At 38.9% G+C, this 20,000-nt stretch overlaps 1 protein-coding gene across 1 annotated transcript in view; it reads right to left on the reverse strand.

Moving 5' to 3' along the window:
- LOC138059003 (cytoskeleton-associated protein 5-like) overlaps positions 1-20,000 on the reverse strand; it is an 80,857-nt gene that overhangs the window by 59,588 nt on the left and 1,269 nt on the right. The window contains exons 3-15 of the mRNA XM_068904489.1: positions 18,286-18,409; positions 15,690-15,769; positions 14,859-14,949; positions 14,094-14,174; positions 12,701-12,851; positions 11,377-11,474; positions 10,073-10,186; positions 7,942-8,136; positions 7,529-7,693; positions 2,409-2,537; positions 1,716-1,913; positions 530-652; positions 187-297 (exon numbers count right to left, since the gene is read on the reverse strand). Of these exons, the coding sequence (XP_068760590.1) occupies positions 187-297; positions 530-652; positions 1,716-1,913; positions 2,409-2,537; positions 7,529-7,693; positions 7,942-8,136; positions 10,073-10,186; positions 11,377-11,474; positions 12,701-12,851; positions 14,094-14,174; positions 14,859-14,949; positions 15,690-15,769; positions 18,286-18,409 (1,660 nt within the window). The remainder of the gene's footprint in view (positions 1-186; positions 298-529; positions 653-1,715; positions 1,914-2,408; positions 2,538-7,528; positions 7,694-7,941; positions 8,137-10,072; positions 10,187-11,376; positions 11,475-12,700; positions 12,852-14,093; positions 14,175-14,858; positions 14,950-15,689; positions 15,770-18,285; positions 18,410-20,000) is intronic.

The raw sequence follows: 20,000 nt of genomic DNA on the forward strand, positions 1-20,000 counted from the left end.
AGTCTGTAACTTACAGTACGGTAAGGACCAATAATGGAGGTCAGCAAGGTATTTATTATAAGTATATACTTTAATCAAATTGCAAGGAATTAAACACTCCTTGAAGTATGAATACAGCCTACTCAATACACAAATCAAAGAATCCATACTGTCTGAAAGATATAATTGAAAAACAATACTACATACCTCGCTTAAGGCCTCTATACCAGCCAGCCTTTCTTTCCAATTGGAATCTGCAAGCTGCTTTAAAACAGCTTCAGAAATCAACTCTGCCGCTTTAGCATCTACTTCTTCCGGCTAAAAGGGAATTTATGAATGAAAATGCTCAGCTGTGCAAAGAAACCCTTCATGCTACACTAGGTCTTAAAAGGCTTGCAAAAGAAATGGTACAGTATAGGTTGCTTTCTTACGTGTTTGAGAAAAATACCATCACTAATTTCTAAAAAAAAAGAGGTTAGAAAACTGAGAAAAATAATTCACTGCACAATGAGTGCATTAAAAACTTTGGGTTTTATAATTTATTACTCACCGTCATTTCTGATTCTGTTGGCTCCTCGTTGTCATAACCACTTACAGAAGCACCTTTCTTCTTTCCTTTTGAAGGTTTTCCAGCTCCAGAAGATGTTGATGAGGATGCCTTTTTCTTTGGAGCCTACAATGTATGAAATTGTTTCAACTCAAAAATGAGGTCTTTAATTTTAAAGGCATGATGGAGCAAAAATGCCTTAGTTACTTCAAAATTTCCTGCACCTGCATTATGTATGAACAAATTGCAGGTGTTTGCATGCTTGCCAATTTTTTTTTTTCCTGGTTCCCATGCTTTCCCCTATAAACGTTTTTGGTCTCCTTCAATGATTCTTGTGCAGAAGAAACACCATGTACATTCGATAAAGAAGATGGAGGGCTTGGTTCCTGGCTACAACAATCATGATGATACCATGTACAATAATCAAAACGTGACGCTACTTTAGTACAGCAAACAAGTTATTGCTGTTTTGATTATGATCAAATAAGTCTATTTAACCCATTGACACCTGGGAGTGGGACTTAAAGTGGTACTATGATCAAAAAATCATTTCCTTTTTTTCTTCAGATTTTAAAAGCCTGTTCGCTTAACACCTAACTGGCAAATTTTTGAGCTTTGAGTTTTATCCAAGGCTGTTTATTTTGAGTGTAAGTTTTGGAATTCACGCTCTGCCATTACTCACGTTCAAAACTGACCGATTGGAACTCAGAGTGTTGGATCTAGAGAAAATGACGTCATTTACTCACTAGCTTAAAATTTCAGGGTATAAACGCAATTTATTATTATGCAAAACACGGATTTAAAAGTCTGAAAGCCCGAAACTCCCGTGCTGCATGTTAATTCAGCCACGTACACACACATTCAAGTCTTAACCTAGTGAATCTTTGACGTCATTTTCTCCTCGACCAAACTCTCTCAAGATTTTAAAGTTAGTAATGGCGGACCAATAAATAAGAAAATTCCAGTTAAAATAAACAGGTGTCTTTTTAAAATCAGAACTTAAATCTTGGGTCAGTTAGTGTTTAATTAACATAGTTTTGAAATCCAAAGAAAAAAAAGAATTGTTTTTTTGGTCGTAATACCATTTTAACAGATTTTACTGTCAGTGTGTCTACCGCCACATTAATTTTATCATCGACTGGGGTGTTCTAGGGCATTTGAGGTGTCCCCTCCATTAAAGTGTACTTACTACTCCAGCAGAAGTTGGTTTAGCAGACTCTCCAGGTTTGGCAGTTGACTTAGGCTGTTTCTGCACTGCTTTTTTAGCTGCTGCCTCTTTCTTTGCTCCATCTGTACTTGTTACCCCAGCAGCAGCAGGTTTGGCAGCAGCACCTACTGACATCCCAGGAGCAGTGCTGATTTCTGCCTTCTCAGCACATTCTTTTACCTTCAGGACAAAAGAAAGAGCCATCAGTGCAATTGAACTGTATCATTTCACTATTCCCCTATCCCATAATGCCATACGTTTTGGGGTGTTCTTTGCACAAAAAAAATAATAATTTTTAAATACTCTTGAGATTGTATTACACTTCAGCGATCTGGACATCCATTGTTTTAACGCAAATAACCCCCCAAAATGAAATGTATTATGGGATTGGTGAAAATAGAGAATAAAAGGTTAACTCTGTGACCCACTTGTACATTATCAAATTCATGTAAAGTCAGTCATGAAAAACCTACAAACTGCTCCAATCTGACCCTGTAAGCTCAGTCATTAAATCAAGGGTGACCCAATGTTATGGGTTAAATTTAAAACTCTCTCCAATCTGGACTTGGTTTAATGTATTCATTTGAGGTGATTTTCTATAGAACCTGTACCTTAGCAGTGCATGATACCTCCAAGAATATTAAGTTCATCGATTACAACAAAAAAACAACTTGCCTTATCCATTTTAATCTTGTCAAGCTGCTCAACGTAAGGGTTCAGAGGTCTTTCCCCCATAACCTTCAACAGTGTACCCAAAGCTTCAGCAGTTGCGTCTCTGACAGGCCCAGATGTGTCGTCCATCCTCTGCAATAAGAACATACAGTACATTTCCTCAGCCTTTTGAAACTGGGCACCTAACTTCCACTAAGGTAAGGAAGTTGGTTAACTGAGCTTAAATGTAATTTAGGCAAGGTTAATCTCAAGCTGATGCGACAAGTGGCGTTTTCGTAACCAATTGGACCCTGGAATCCAGCAGGATTTTTAGCAATCATTCAGAATATGCCTATAATTGTTTTCTCAAAGTCAATCAACCCCCTTGCTCAATACTGAAGCTCCCGCTGCATCGGCTCTATCGTCTACATGGACGTTGATAAGTGCTTCTTTGATCAGTTTGTCGGATACTTGTCCACCAGCTCCGTTTGCATCCCAACCATCCCTGGATTCATTGCTACGGTTATTCAAGCTGTTATTAAATGAAGCTTGGCCACTGAGCAATCGCTGGTTCCATGTTCTGATCTCCCGGCAGCACCAATTCAGTGTGTATAAATTTACTTGAGCACGTCACCAACTTGGCACACCTTTGGAAACGTTTCTCAGTCAACTTCTCAATGCATGGCTTTAGTTGCTTGAAAGTGTGAGCAGGGGGTGGTCTCCATTTTCCATTTGAAATGTCCACGATTGTAGATGTGATCCCCACCCTTATCTGAACAATTTGAAAAATTGTCTCTTAAAGACACCTAAAAAAATTATGGTGGGTTCCAAGCGATTTCAATGCTGGAGCGGCTCTGCCAAATGTGCTATAACCTGCACTTCAAATGAACATTTTTTTTATTCATTAGTCCTTTCTCAGGAACGAATGAGCCCAACAAACTGACCTGCTCCCAACAGAGTGGCTTCATAGCTCAGCTTAATACTGTCATTTCTGTCAGCTTACAACTAGGTTTACCTTTGCATCCCAACAAATGTAGTTCAGGGTTCTTGTCAATTTTTTTAACAGAAGGAAACAAACACATAGCAGGTAACTTTGCTACCTGCCCCACTGGGGTCCAGAGGCAAAATAACGGGGAGCTCCTGAATTTTCAGTGACTCAGAGGGTTTTCGACAACATCTTAGCTCACCATTTGAAGAACTTCTTACAATCGCTTACAGAAACTGACGTGTATACCTTTTTTTTTTTTTCAATTTTACAGAATAAAGATAATGTTTTGCCTCACAGCTGCACCCGGCATTGAACTATCCTCTGATGCAGCTGGTTCCTTTGATTTCGGTGCACATCTAGATGGTCAGTGGTTCTCCCGTACCTGGTCAAGAGGCAATCCATTGCTTTCAAGGAACTTTTCCTGATTGTTGTTGCTGCACATGCTTGGCGTCAGCAGTGTTGTAGACAGCATGTTCTCTTTCGCTCCGATAATGACAGTGTTCTGCACATTCTAAAACCTTGCGTACTTTACAACACAACCTGTTGATGTCTGCTGCCCGAAACAGTTTCTCCTTTTCTGTCTTACATGTTTCAGGGATCTCTAAATCAGTTGCTGATGCCCTTTTTCATTTTCATTGGCAGGAGTTTTACTGATTGGCCCCAGCAGCACATCATCACCCTACTCCAATTCCCCTGCACTTCCTACTGGACTTCACGCCTCACATGTTTACCCATGGCCTGGATCCTTCAACTCACTGTTTCATATGCTACAGCTCAGTCACAGTTCCTGTCATCTTGCTAGCAACTCGGCAAGATTCACCCTTTCGGCTCTCCTTGCCCCACAGATGAATGGACGCTTTGCCTTTTTGCAGCTTATCTAGCCAATACAGCTCGGCATTCCTGCATCAAGGCTTATTTATCTGGCGTAAGGGCTCTTCGCATTAAACAGGGCTTTTCAGACCCACTTCAGGACTGCATGCACTTGCAGTGCAAAATCAGAGGCATCAAGCAAACCCAAGGTTTACCTGCATCCAATCACCTCTCAATTAGTGATCTCATGCTAGTCACTTGGAATTCATTAGAGTCTGCAGCATCCTGAGCATTGCATGCTTTGGGCTGCTTGTACCATGAGATACAGACTTAGGGTTTTGTTGTTTAGCTGAGTTCACCGTTCCTTCCTTGGCCAGCTATTCCCTTCTGTCCATTTAGGGGTCAATGATATTGCTGTTGATTCAAGTTCCTCCTGTGTGCAGGTCACTATCAAGGCCTCTAAGACTGACCCCTTTCACAAAGGGGCCTCTCTCACCCTCTCTAAGTATGTAGTTCACCCCTTGTTGGGTTATCTTTCGTTGAGAGGCAATGGGCCACAGACTCATCTTTAGGTCAAAATGGGCAACCCCTCTCTCATGCTCTGTCAACACTCAGTGGCTTCACCAAGTTCCAGCATTTGCTGGAGTTCCAGGCAAATTTCTCAGGCCTTGCGCATGATGTTGGTTACCACTCGCGTAACATTTTAAGTGACATTAGAAAACTCTCAATTTTGGCGCTTATAATAAGGTTAGGGTCGTAAAATTTTGGGAAAATGTTGTAGAAAGTATGTGCAATCTGTAAATGATGGTTGTTTATTGCCGAGCACCCGGGCAATCGAGATCAGAGTCCGCAAAAAGCCAGGTTCAAAAATTTCTCTCTGCTTAGTGAAAAACGCTCCGGACTTAATCCTCTTAATTTTCGTATTAAAAGAAAAACAGACGAAGATCGTGGCAAAAAATCCACGCACATAGATCGTGTTTACCGTTATGAGTCAGTTCTTTTCTCTTTAAAGCAGGGTTAAAGATAAAAGGTCTTGTTTACAATGTCACGCTGACTTACCACCCAAAAAATTCATCTTTGTGGTCTAAATGATGCCTTTCGTTCCCGTTCTTATCGTTCCTATCGTTCCCACTTCGTCAAATGCGTTCCATTTTTCGTTCCTTAAGAGCAAATAGTGCCTTATCGTTCTCAGCTGTCGTGCCCATCGTGCCCGATCCTTTCGTGCCCACGTGACCATAACCTGCGCTCGCAGGCTTACGTGACCAAAGAAATACTCAATCGCGCCCAAAACCGGAACCGGGCTGATACAAGAAACGTTCGAGAAGACATTCATGAAAATTGTGTTCTGTTGGGCTGTTTGTTTACCATTGGACCTCTTGTTTCTTTGTCTGAATTATTGCCAGCGATATCATTATATCAAGTGTCGGGCGAATTGATCGTTGAGTTACCCGAGAATCCGCCATAATTTACAAATCGACCGTTCTGTAGATTAAAGACGTCAAAAGATCCGGATTTCAAGATCTAAATCCGGATTTCCCAATCGAAAGCACACTAAATGCCAATCGAGGTTTGCGAGAAAAGATTTTAACAATCCAACCATAATTTTGATTGCCTGTTGCAGCCGAGATTAAATTTCCGATAAGAGCTAAATTGGCTTTCCAAAAGTTGCTTTGCAGAAACAATCTCAGCTCATCTTTATCATATTAAATGAAGTTTAGCAAATAGTTAAGCAAAGTAAGTGAGAAGTTTTCTTTTAAAGCGAAGACAGGGACAAAACTCACCTCGTGCAAACTTGTTGATCTTGCGGCAACTCTTTCTGTTTGACAGTGTTCATCCTTTTATACTACGAGTACTTACTGCATTTGCGGCGTCGTGCAAGGAAACGCAGATTGTATAACTGTTCAATGGGATTACCAAAAGAAAATACTGAGACATGATTTTCCATTCATTACTTTTATTTTTGTCTTTTTTTTTTTTTTGACATCAAATGGGAGTTACAGCAAATGTTATAAACGCGACGGCTTTCGCGCGAAAAATCTGGGCACAAAAGGAACGATAAAGGGCTCGATGTATGAAATAGGCAAATTAAGGCACGAAAGGAACGATGTACAAACGAAGGCACGAAAAGCACGAAATCATGGAACGATAACAAGACTCCATAGGCACGATCGGTGAACGAGAACAAGGCACGAAATGCACGATATTTGGATTCCCTGTTCAAAGGGCACGAAAGGCACGATCAACTTGTTTGTTACGCCGTAAGTGCGGATTTGTGAGTGTTTTTAAAAATTAATTTAAGTCTCCCTTCGCGCTGGTAAAATTAATGTGCCTTTAGCTTGAAAATACCAAAAGTTTTGTCTTCTGTCAACACACATTTGGACTAATCACAAACTAAGTGGGCATCTGTGGACAATAAAACATAACCAAACTTGAGTAAATCATAGAATATCACAGTGATAAGCAACATCGTGCGCAAGGCCCTCAACAAACAGTTTTCACATAGGAGCTGCCACAGTGGCAGCACGTAAGGGCATACCTGACCACTTGATTCAAGAATTGGGCAGATGGTCCTAGAATCTCTACAGCACAAGCTGACATGAGTCTGGTAAGTCACTTAATAGAAACCTCCGTTATTTCAAGCACCAGAGAAGTTGAGTGGTTTCTGCTTGTGGGTTACCAGGGTTGCCACCCTGTCGTGCCTGGATCACAACAGGCCCCTTTCTGCTAACTTTTAAGGTACCAGTTCCCAAGCTTGTCTATAAGTGATAAGCTTGGCAGTGAGATTAACTCATTACATGCCCCAAATTATAGGCAATTCAGAGCCTCAGGCCTTCAGGGATGTTGCTGAGCACCAGCTGCTGGTGAAAATCACTGCTTGAGAAAGTGGTGATTGGCAGCTGAATTTTGGATGTCGATCAAAGTGAGCGCATGTTTAGTCTGCCTACTTCCCCCTCCAAACTTCCACTAGTTACTTTCCAGTATGACAAGTGCCCAGAGCGACTGTGTTCACATCCCAGGGACCCATCTTCCATTTAGCAATACAGTTGTTAATTTAATTTCTCACACACAACTGGGAGCCAAGCCAAGCACACATTGAGTGGAAGCTGCACTTGAAAGACTCATGAAGGATGGGTAGGAGGGCAGGTCATGCAATGGCAAAAAAAGCTGTGCTGCCAACAAACCATGTAACCTGAAGGACCCCCCCCCACCCCCTTCCTCCCCAAACACTGGACCCCATTCTCCCAGCTGTGTGTGAGAAGAACACTTTCTGCTTTATTCATTCCTAAGCCAGCCAAAACAAAAACTTTTATCACAGTGGCTGAACTGCTCTTACAAAACTCCTCACCTTCAGAAGACTGCCACAAATAGGCTTCAAAAATGTCTTGGGGAGGGCTGCAGGTGTACTCTTGCAAAAACACCGAGTAAGAAATCTAACAGTTTCTTCCTTTACAGAAGGGTTCTTGCTTTCCAGGGCTGCTAGTAAGTCTTCTTGCATTGCTGATAAGTTGGTCTATCGTTCAAAAAGCAAAAAATTAATTTAAAAGTATAAAACCTAATGAAGTCATTGAAATACCACAAACTAGTCGAGTCTCTAACAATAAACACATTTCCTTAGCATGTAGCTTCCTTCCCTTCTCTCTTAGTCCCCTCCCATCTCGAGTACTTGCCCTCCCATCCCATTTCCTCCCATTTGAGTGCTCACTAAACACACTACATTTTATCAAAATGTAACATTCTACAAATAAAGTGGATATTTACTGTATGAAAAATGGCATCAATAGCCTCTCTCAGTGCTGCTAAAACATTTGCTTTCTTCTCTTTAAATTTCTCCAGTATTGGTGTTGTGACGAGGGGCGCGTACTGAGAGAACTTTTTGCGTAATCCTGTGGCTAGAAGACCGACACACTTTGCAGCTAAAGTTACCACAACAACATTGGCATCCTTGGAAATAATCTGAAGTAAAGAAGAAAAAGGAAAGAAAGTTGCTGAGGAACATTCAACAAAAAGTTTATCTGAGCACCACAGACGAAGCAATACTTGGAATGACGCTTTTCCCCAGCATCCTAAAAGAGGCACGCTTAAAGTGCTACTATGACCAAAAAATCAATTTTCATTTTTCTTTGGATTCCAAAACTACGTTACCAGACAGTAAGTGACCTACGTTTTAAGCCTTGATTTTAAAAGATACCAGTTAATTTTAACTAGCATTTTCCCAATTTAAAATAATGGTCCGCCATTACTAACTTTAAAATCTTGAGAGAGCTGGGTCGGGGAGAACATGACATCAAAGACTCATGACAATACAGAATGTAGTTAGAATGCAATGCATGTGTACGCAGTTGAATTAATATGCAGCACAAGAGTTACCGGGTTTCAGACTTTAAACTCATGTTTGCACATATAATAAGCTGAGTTTACATGCTGTTGGAGATTTTAAGCTGTGAGTCAGTGACGTCACTTTTCCCTAGATCCAATTCTTTGAGGTCCAATCGGTGAGTTTTGAACACGAGTAATGGCTGACTGTGAAATCCAAAACTTTAATTTATACACTCAAAGTGAACAACAGCCTTTGGGTAAGAATCAAAGCTCAAAATTTTGCCAGTCACGTGTTAAGCAATCACACTTTCAAAATCTGATGAAAAAAAGCAGTGTTCTCCCCAGGATTTTGGGAAGGCCAGGGGGCGTTCTGTCGGAAGCTTAATCTACCATACAAAATTAAGACTTACAAAAATAGCAAAAGCGAATTGTCATGCTGTCTAGGAAAACATAAAACTTAAAAACATGGAACATCCACCCAAACAGCACATCCTTGCCTTACTCTTTGGGCCCTTTGATTGTGTTTTCTACACAACTTGCACAACATACCACTACCACTATTTAGTATTATCATCTTCGTTAGTCTTAAGAAGCCAAGGGAAGTCCTTCAGCCACGTTGGATCAAACCCTGATTTTCGGTGTTTGGAATCTGTGGATGTTGACGGACCTTGTGTTGTTTCCCGAGGCTGGACTTCTTCATCCAAATTACTTACACTCTTATATCTCTTTTCCAGGGTGAAAAAAGAACTTAATTTACTTTGACTAGCTTTTCGTTTCTGTTCAGAGGATCCTGAGTTTGTCGAAGCCGCCATTTTTTGACAACCTTCCACGCACGTGGGAATTGAGTTTAGTATTCCATGTAATATCCGTAAAGTGCCCTTGAATTTACGGCAAACTGAAAGACGGCTGCCGTTCAACGAAACGAGCGGATGACAAGTTTCATCACCTTTCATGGAAGGGTAAATGGGCTGAAACCTTATCAATTGCGAGAAAACACATTGAGAAAACACTAGACAATGCTTCAGTATCTTTATTGAGTGTTTTTCTTTTTTTAATTATGGACAGGATCCCAGTTTTAGATGTTAAACTACGTAAGGTCACTTGTTTTAAGACAGGCGGCAACGATTTTTCAACGAATCAAGCCAGGCGGCCCGCCTGGCCTGAAATACCTGGGGAGAACACTGAAAAGGAAGTGATTTTTTTATCATAGTAGCACTTTAACAATCAGTGCAACTACTTAGAAAACAGCTGTAGTTTGAGTAATGAAAACTCAGTCTCATATTTCAAATAACTATCAGAAAGCCGTTCAACCAATTTTCTTTGTTCTTGTTCCATAACTGCCATCAGTACATGAATTCAAAATAATTTTGTGAAACAGCTTACATGCATGTTATTATTTAATTGTTACTTTGAGACTCTACAAACTTGTTAGAATGCTAGGGAAGTAAATTATAACTATAACAACCATTTGCATTTCTTGAACAAATTTGAGTCAGGATCTGTGAATCATGTTTAAATATATTCTTGGGAGTAAAGAACTTTCATGTAGGTATCAGAAAATGCACACACATACCTTTTTCAATGCCCCAACAAGTTCTCCATACTGGCCACCTTCCAGTTTAGGACTTGATGCTAGCTTCTCAAGTGCTTCCAGAGCTTGTTTCCTTAACTGCCATTTCTTATTCTCCTGTATATCAAATCCATCATAAAGAAAAACTCTTAATACAGTCAAGTACATAACTAGAAGACATATTTTACTTGTATATGTTGTAGTTAAAAATTTCCTTGGTTAAACATTTTTCAGACTAGGGTACCTTGTTTTTACTTTCCTTTGTCTTATTGACATTATCATAATTTGAAGCAAAGGAAAGTAAAAACAAACTATAGTTTGAAAAATTTTTACCCAAGGAAACCTTTTAACTAGTACCACATATACCACATTCAGTGTTCTCACCAGGATTTTGTCTTAGGGAGTCCCTGCAGGCCTCCTTTACTAAAAAATAGGGTCCTTAAAGGAGCTTACATGTATGAAGCGGGACAAAGTTATTTGCAATCCATGACTAGGGTGAAAAAAAATCCTTTGTGATTTCTCTGTCCATTTCACCAAGGAACAATCAAATTGCAACTCTTGCAATGGTGGCCCTTCGACAAGTGCATTTGATTTGTTTGCCTAGAGACAGATCTTACAGGTTGTGATCTTTTTGTCGGTATCATATGGCAAGCCATGGGTATTTCGACTTGCATTCACTCTGACAAACAAGGTCTTTCTTCAATGATATAGCTTTTTGATCTTTGCTTGCTACAGCTGTACTACGAAAACCACTGATCTGTGGAATGGGTGGGAATTTACTTGTCTCTTTGATAAACATTAACTGTTTTCATTCAGTTGAAAAAGCAAAGAGCTGGAGGATTCGCTGGAACCATTAAGAGACTGCTAACTGTCTGTTTTGGTCGTAGCATCCTTGTGCGCCTGGGCGCAGTGCATGGCTTTTAATGCGCGATTTCTATTTTTTGTGTAGGGAATCCCGCAAGGGCGAGGGGGGGTGAGAACACTGCACATTGACATGTTTAATGTTACAAGCAGGACTTTCCAGGTATCACTGTGAAGCAAAAAGCAATGTTCTTTGAAAATGTAACCAATGTGACCGATCATTAGTACCTTTATTAACCCATTGACTCCTAGTAGTGAGACGTAATAGATTTTACTCTAACGCCAGACAAATTTACTCGTCAATGGGGGGGGAAGGGGGGGGGAGGTGGGGGTGGGGCAGTTCAGGAGTCAATGGCTTTTAAGTCACACATGTAAATTCACAGGCCTAAATCTTCCTCCCGTGAAAGAAATTGAATGTACAGTATTCCACAGCACTAAGCACTGACCAAATTTTCAAAGAAGTCCTTGGGAAGTTTTGAAAGAATTTCAACTGCCTCAATAAGGTCATAGGGATCAATAGCTTCTTGTTGAGGAGAAACCACACCTGTCAAAACACAACAAGACTGTTAAGGTAGCCCTCCATTGAGATTAATGACAAATTAATGTAAGGGGAGTCAAACCAGTGTCAACAAACTATACCATTCTACCCAACTGTTTCATGTAATGGCTTGTTACGGTACCATATATAAACACCAAGAATTGCTTAACAAGACACACTTATTGATGTGACGTAATAGGGCATCATGACAAAGAAGGAGCCATCTACAAATGTCACATTATGAATTTGTACAGCAACTCGGAAATGGGCTATTGGAAAATTTTAAGGTGGCTCTGAATCTGTTCTAGAGCATTTTTTAACTCTGCAGAGTTTTGTCTAAGCCTCAGGTCTCGAAATTGCGAGCAATACAGTCGCCAATGCGACTAACTTTTTCTCCTTGGCGACTAAAATTGTCGTTTAGTCACCACTTTGGTGACCTGAAGTTTGCATAATTTAAATGTACAATAAAGCATTTAAGTTAAAATAAACATCTTATCTTGTCTTGCTTTGCGTTCGTTGTAAAAGAATGGGCTAAATTACATTTAAAAAGCCACATTCCCTCCAAACTTTACAGACTTCTGTTCGCAATATTTCTGCGACTCCATTACAGTTTCTCTCTTGGAACCGCAGGAAATGCAGGCACAGAATTTTGCAAAAAGACCGCTGAATGGAAGTGATTGACTTTCGCGTGGTTCCAATTAAGTGAACACGCATATCAGCATGGAGAATAAATTAGTAAGCGGGAAAGATTTAAAACATTTCCATACTTCTCTCTTGGGTAATGAAGAGGATGCCAAATGCGTTTGGCTCCTGTTAGCTACAAAGATAGCGGCTTGAAACTTGTATTTACTGTTCAAGTTTGGGCAAGATTGTTTTGTAGAAGTATGTATTTTCTTGTTTTGGTATTTTTGTACTTATTGTATGAATGTGTCCCACGCCTTACCGGACAATATCAAACACTTTCAAAAAGCGGAACCCGAACAGTATTTGATAATATAAACTGGCGACTCAAAATTTGCATCTGGCGACTATATTTCTCCAGTTGGTTGCCAAAAGGCAACAAAACGATTTTTTTAATTTCGAGCCCTGAGCCTGCTAATTACTTTCCAGAAATAAAAATTGGGGGTCACTATCTTAAAACTGTAAGAGTATCTGACTTTTTCTATGTATGCCTAAGTGAACATCATCGTTCATTTTAAGGAAATGCAATTCAACAAACTAAAAAAACACACCACCATCCACACTGGTCTCATCTCCAACTGCAGTGCTTGCAGAAATCACAGGACCAGCTTCGGCCATTTTTGCCTGCTGACTTCTTGTAAATCTGGTAGGGGTCGGTGGTGCCACTGGAAGCTCTCCCCATGCTTCTTCCAATTCTTTTAACTATTATTGCCACAAAACAAGTGGATGCTTGCAATCACACAGTGAACCATAATTCAAACCATACAGAAGTTGACAACTTAATGTGGCACAAAAAGTGGATATTTAAACTTAATGTACCATTTCTTCTTGGTAAAAAAGGAACAATATTACATGTAAATTGCACTTTAAATATGTACACACCACATCTTAATCCTCAATAAAGCAGATTAATTAACCAAGAGGGATTTAAGTACTGCAATATCTTACATGTATTGTCAGCCTTCCAATTGAAATTTTAAAAAGCAACAATATTTTTCTAAAGCACTTGCTTTACAATCAACCTGTTTTAAAACCTGTTGAATGCGCTGATATTTTACACACCTAACAACTGAAGTCTTGGAGAAAAAAACCTTTTTTTCTTTCAATACGGTACATCACATACATGTACCTTAAAGTTTGTATTGACCATTAATTCTTCAACTAGAACAATTAAATTGTAACAGTTGCACTGCCATTAGCAGACTTTTAGAATAAAAAATTACTCTGATCAAAGAAATGAATACCCTGGAGGATGTCATCCAAATAGAAAAAGTCTTATGGCATGTTCTAAACATTCCAGTTTCTGAATTCTCGAAGAAAACCTGGTCATCAAAAGCACAAATTACCGTTGTTTGAAGAGAGAGTCTCTCTACTGGTGTACCAGGCAAGTTGTGCCGTTGTTCCTTTGGAGACCAATTATTATCATTCTCAACCACACATGGAGATGCAGGCTTATTAACCTTAAATTTAACACTACAAGTTGCAGTTTGAGTTCCCCTCAGAAATGCTTTTAAGAGTACATTTCCAATAATAATTTCCATGACAAAGTGCCACTTATTCTTTTCCTTCTTCAACGAAGTCTGGCTTCAATTCAGAGGAAATCCTCAAGATATATTTTGTTTACAAGATTGATCTTCAGAATTTAAAAAATTATGATATTAATATTAAACACAGGAGCCAAACAAGACACCTGTATTAATTTTTCAGAGATGTTTCAATTTTAATGACATTTTTGTATATTTTTACTAAATCCAATGACTACTAAAAATGAAAGATAAAAATCAGTTTTTACGATCAATAATATATAAGCCTTGACTCAAAAAAGAATTTGCATCGCTGATGAATGGGAAGGAAAAAATATCACCTTCTCGGTTCTTAATAAGCAATTTAGCAGTGAAATGTAACTGATCAATCTTATTTTAATCTTACATTACAGACACAGACCTGTACTGGCTTTATATTTTGTAGCTGTGATTTAAGGATGTCCCTAATCCATTTGTATATTTCAATAGCAAGGGCTTTGGCCTGGAAAATTTAAAACAACAAAAGGGAGAAAAAACTTACCAGTGAATATATATCTTACTAGTAGATGTTTTGGTGTGTAGTACCACAGAGTATTTTTTACGAGTTGTCCTGTATTTTGATGAGCCTGCTAGGGCGAGCCAAAATACAAACAACGGTATAAATACTTAGCGATATTACACACCAAAACATCTAATGAGCTATTTATTATCCAACCTTTTTGCACTAGGTTTTTAGCAAATGAATTGTAAACAACCGAGACTGTGTGACAAATTTGTGCATGCAGGGCAACGTCAGCAACTAAACTAGTCAAATCGGTTCTCTACTGTACAATAACCAAGTGTACAAATAACTTACTGTACAATATCGTGGAATATTTGTACTCAATTTATGCACTTTTTGTACAATAACTAATACAGTTTGGATAACAAAAATGCATGTATGTGGCTTGATATTCTACATTGTAAGTTTTAAGTGCAGTTATGGGATGTATGGTTACATTATTACTTTGATCATTGCCACCCAAAAAAATGTTTAAAAAAGAAATTATAATAATACATCGAAAAGCAATGCATGTAAACTACAGGAAAAATTAAATAGGAACACGTGGTATGTGAATGAGGCACATGTAGCCTCCATAAAAATTATTGCATTAGCTGCCAGATTTCTCCTGAATATATACCTCACCTCTTCTCTAACTGTCTTATCACTGTGATCAAACAGTTTAGGAAGAACCTTCACGATAGGCTTCAGACTGAAAACTTTCCCACCAAATTCACTATTTAGAAGAAAACAAAAAGCAATAAAATTAATTTGACAATCATCAACCAAGATTATAAAAAAACATTACAAGCTACCAGCCACGTAGCTCTAACCTTTTCGTTAACCCTTTACCTCCTAAGAGTGACACTTGTGGATTTTACTCTGTCTAACGCCAGAATATTTTACCCATCAATTGGGGTCAGAGGGTTATATGATTCTGCATTTACAACCACATCATTCTGATTTCACTGCAAAACTTCCCATGACAAGAAACAAAGAAGTTTGATCTTTTTCAAAATTAATATAAAAACCAGACAGAAACAAGCTGTTTTATCATTACCAAAATTAATGACCCTTTTAATTTCAAGACTTGGGCAGCGTTCACATGAACACGGTTTCATTTGCAATTGCATCAACTTCGAAGTGGTTACACCTTCTGTTTACATGACACTGATCAAGACTGTTAATGAAACTGGGTTGACTTGAAAATGTTGCCAAAAGTGGAGCGTTTTGAAAATGATACAGGGTTTATCAGTTGTGTAAACAGCAAAACCACATTGGTTTGAATATGTTACTATTTTAGTGCAAAATTTGCATTCCATCTGTCTGTGATGTGTGCCTGGGAACAAGATTGGCATGACTTACACACTCCCAAAACGTTTTCGTGTAAACATTTCAAAACCGCATTGACTTTGATGCGGTTTTGTAGATGTGTAACTGTGTTTGTGTCACGCTGCCTTAAGTTTCTGAACTTGCCTGATGGCCTGACGAAGCACACTTGTGCAGGCTGCAACAATTTTTGGTTGTTTATTATCAAGTCCTTTCAGAACTTCCTCCTAAGTAATAAAAATAGTATAAAATGACCATAGCTCCCTGGGAATAATTAATTAACCCTTTGACTATATGAGCATTCAGAAAAGGCAAAAACAAAAATGAAACAGTAGTACAGTTGATTCCATGATATCACTAATGAACGAATGATATATGAAATGAATCATATTACTGAACTGCGGATATGAAATCGAGTACCAAGAAAGGTATGATCCTCGCAGTTACGTACACAATTTTAGCAATTGCATTGAGAAGCCTGAAAAATTCAGGACTGCAACGTGGTTTGAACCCACGATCTTGCAATACCAGTGAGACGCTCTAACCAACTGAGCTAATTGAAGCCACTGGCGTTGGGAGCTGGTCAATTGTGGCTTCTAATTTTTCCGGGAGGAATGAATCAATGAACGAAATTAGGTTTCTCAGCACAATTGCTAAAATTGCATACATAACTGTGACAATCATGGCTTTACTTGATATCACAAATGCCACGAAATATGTGTAAAAATCATGAAAAAAAATGTAGTCACCACGATTCTAAAAAAAAAATTTTTTGATTGTCCTAGATCTGCTGCATAATTGGAGTGAGAAACTGTCTAAAGCCGCTGTTAAACGTTGAAACTTTTAGCTGAAACTTACATGCATCAGGGCTGCAAAAAAAGTTTCAGCTAAGGCGTTGCACCGTGTAACATAAAAGGTCAAAACTCATTTGGGAATGTTGAAACTGGTCTCGAAATGTTGTTTACATGGCCTTAGCCGGTTTCTGATTGGCTTACGCAGCATAGCGTAACAAGACCAAGCAAGACCAGTTTTACAAAGTGGTGTTGCATGGTGAAACTCCTGTTTTTACCACCACTGCAATTGCTGCTACCGTTGCAGAAGTAGAAAGCGGTTCTACTTTTCATGAAACTTGTCTCGCATAGGAAATTCAAAAAAGTTTCACCATAGGCAGCCCAAGCTCGTGTCACTACAGACAGCCGTTGAGAATTTAAACGTGTTATAAGACTTTGTATGGGAAATAAAATACCGTCGATTATGAAGCCTAAAAAATGCTCAATTTAACGTTCATTCAATAAAATGAATAAAAATGACTCACCTCTGATGTATTCTTGTGCCTTTTGGAGTTTATTTTACAGTTTCGGGAAGTCCGTGTTTTCAATGTTCTAAGACGAAGTCAAAGCTGCACACTAAGATTTCGACCGTTGTCAGCTCAGAGGCGGTTTGCGACTCGAAAATGCATCCCAGCCAAGATTTTTTCACGCAAAGCTAAAGCCACATCATTTGCGAACCTCCATGAATGTTTCGTCATCAAAAATCCCCACGCACTTGGCTGGAAATGAACATTTTCTGCTTCAATTCCACAATAGCTGATGAATTTAACAGCTGCTGATAACCGCACAGGACACGGAGCTTGGGTCCGAGGTCAAATTATGTTCGAGAAGCCGCTGTGGGGATGGGGTAAGTGTTGTAAATGAAATGACTGTACCTCATCGGGTGGAGTTAATTCATGGAGGTTCGCAAATGATGTGGCTTTAGCTTTGCGTGAAAAAATCTTGGCTGGGATGCATTTTCGAGTCGCAAACCGCCTCTGAGCTGACAACGGTCAAAATCTTAGTGTGCAGCCTTGACTTCGTCTTAGAACATTGAAAACACGGACTTCCCGAAACTGTAAAATAAACTCCAAAAGGCACAAGAATACATCAGAGGTGAGTCATTTTTATTCATTTTATTGAATGAACGTTAAATTGTGCATTTTTTAGGCTTCATAATTGACGGTACTTTATTTCCCATACAAAGTCTTATAACGCATTTCGCATTTAAATTCTCAATGGCTGTCTGTAGTGACACAAGCTTGGGCTGCCTATGGTTTCATAAACCAACCATGATACACAGTGCAATTCCTCCTGAAACATGTTTCGCAGGACCGTTGCACACAAGTTTCAGCTAGAAGTTTCACCGTGTAACAGTGGCATAACATTAAAAACTAATCATCAGCTACAAACATGTCATCTTAAAATATGACTTTGCACTATTCTGAAAATGTAGTCTTTGTTCCAAGTCTTCAGCATGGAAAGTGTGCACTTGTTTTCGAGGAACAAAATTAGTATAAACAGTGTGGAACATGAGAGACACGCCCCCATCACACTGATTATTTAAAAGAGTGGAAAAAGGGAGGTGAGGGAAGGTGGATTAGCCGCTAAAAATGCTCCAAAAACACACCTTTTCTGCTACACAGGGAATCACCATGCATGCACCAACCTGACAAAACCACCACACCAAAACTGGCAAACAAGCACTCTTGTTGTTAACTCTGTTAAATTACATTAACTGGCGGAATGAGGCATACAAGATAAGGAATGATGTTCATCTTAAGAATTAAGGGGGTGCTACAAATGCCATTCTCAATATGCATCATTATACAATAAGGCATCAAAATTTGGGCTCTTTCAATTTCTTATTATTGATTCACAGTCAGTATTAATTATTAATTATTTAGTCAATTATTTGGTAATTTTCCACTCACCTGAACTACATCTTGCTTCTCAACTTCAATGTACATCAAAATAATGTTAATTCCTTTTTCTTTGGTTTTAGGTCTAGCATTTAGACACTTCGTAATAACACCGGCTATGACATCCCCAGCCACCCTGAAAGGCAAAACTGACCATGAAGTAGACCTGTCACTAAATTATACAGAGCTACTCAAGTTGACATAAGCACTCTCTTAGAAAGATGTCACACAGATGTTGCTTGAAATCCCCAGAACTCTATCATCATATTTGGGGTGTTACTATCCTCTCTGTATCTTCGAAACAAAGACAAGTAACTTTGCAATAATAATCTTTTTGTTTTATCTTACATTTAAGTCTTTCAGATGAGGGGATGAGTGGTGTTACATTGAGTATTAGAAGAACAGTATTCTGGGCTTTCAAGAAATAGGCCTGAGACATTCTACCGAAATCACTAAACTGTTTCCCCCCCGAAAAAAATGAATGATCAATCGCATTTGAATTTCCACTCGCTCACGTAACCATTTGGAGCACCCCGATTCGTGACCTGTCATTCTTGATGTGAGCTAGGCTGTGGGAAAATATAAAAGAAACAGACCGCGGCTTGAGATGAATGTGTATGAAGAACTTTTAACCATTTGGAAATGATATGTGGTCACGGATGGTTGAGCGGAGGGGGAGATGTTTCAACAGAGTTCTACCCGGGAAGTTTTAGAGGCACAGGATTAAAGTACAAAATGAGTGGTCTTACAATTTCAAAAATATGGAAGACGCATTTTGTCAAACATGCAACCGAAAATTACTTCCATTGTCACACAGCTAAGGGTCAACCGAAAAGCTGGAAGAACCAGAACTAGAATTAGTGCAACTGCATGCTGATAAAAAGCAGACTTTCGGTAAGTTACCTGGCAAAGCTGGATACTTAACAATTATTATTCTACGAGGGCGCGCTGGATATGAAATAATATATATAGCCAACAAGGCACGTAGCACCGAGTTGGTTATGATCATTTCATATCCAGCAAGCCGGAGTAGAATAATTGTTTTATTAAAAACCCCAACATCACAACTCTTTTATGTTGAATTTATTTGGCCATTTTTTCTCGGAGCCCCAAAACTGTGTATTTGCTGCTGTGTTCATTGACCATATTTGGTAGTGCAGGTATATGAGCTGATAACCTGTGACCAGCGAGCCAATGAAAATGCTGGAAAAGTGATATCCGTAGTTCAGTTTTTAATAATTAGAGATATAGTGTAAAGACTTGCGCGCTTGGCCAAAAAGAAAATAAGACTGTCATACGCTTGCCAGGCAGTTCAATGTAAACACATAATGCTTTGTTATTTCACATTTCATGCTTGTAAAGCAAAATTGCATGGTTTATAAATACCAGTATAGTATCAACAAATTGTTCACTGGAATCAATGCCGAAGTCTCACTCCAATGATAAGATAAGTTTTTATCCCTTGTTGTTGTTTTGGTTCACGTAAATTTGAAGACAAATTCTCTGCGAAAGATATATGAACCGTCAACATAGCAGTAATTTAATTATCATAATTGCAGTCGTGGAGAACAAATAAACTATTTTCATTTAGTAATCAAAACGATTTCAAGTACACTTAATGTTGCAAATAAATGTAAAAGAAAACATTTGACATCTCTTCTTGTTTGTTCTTATCGGTCGTTGCAGAACATCAAAGGCAGGACAAAACGTCTTCTCAAAAGCTTCCT

The sequence above is a fragment of the Montipora capricornis genome, chromosome 8 (genome assembly GCF_036669925.1).
Source record: "Montipora capricornis isolate CH-2021 chromosome 8, ASM3666992v2, whole genome shotgun sequence".
Lineage (NCBI taxonomy): Eukaryota > Metazoa > Cnidaria > Anthozoa > Scleractinia > Acroporidae > Montipora > Montipora capricornis.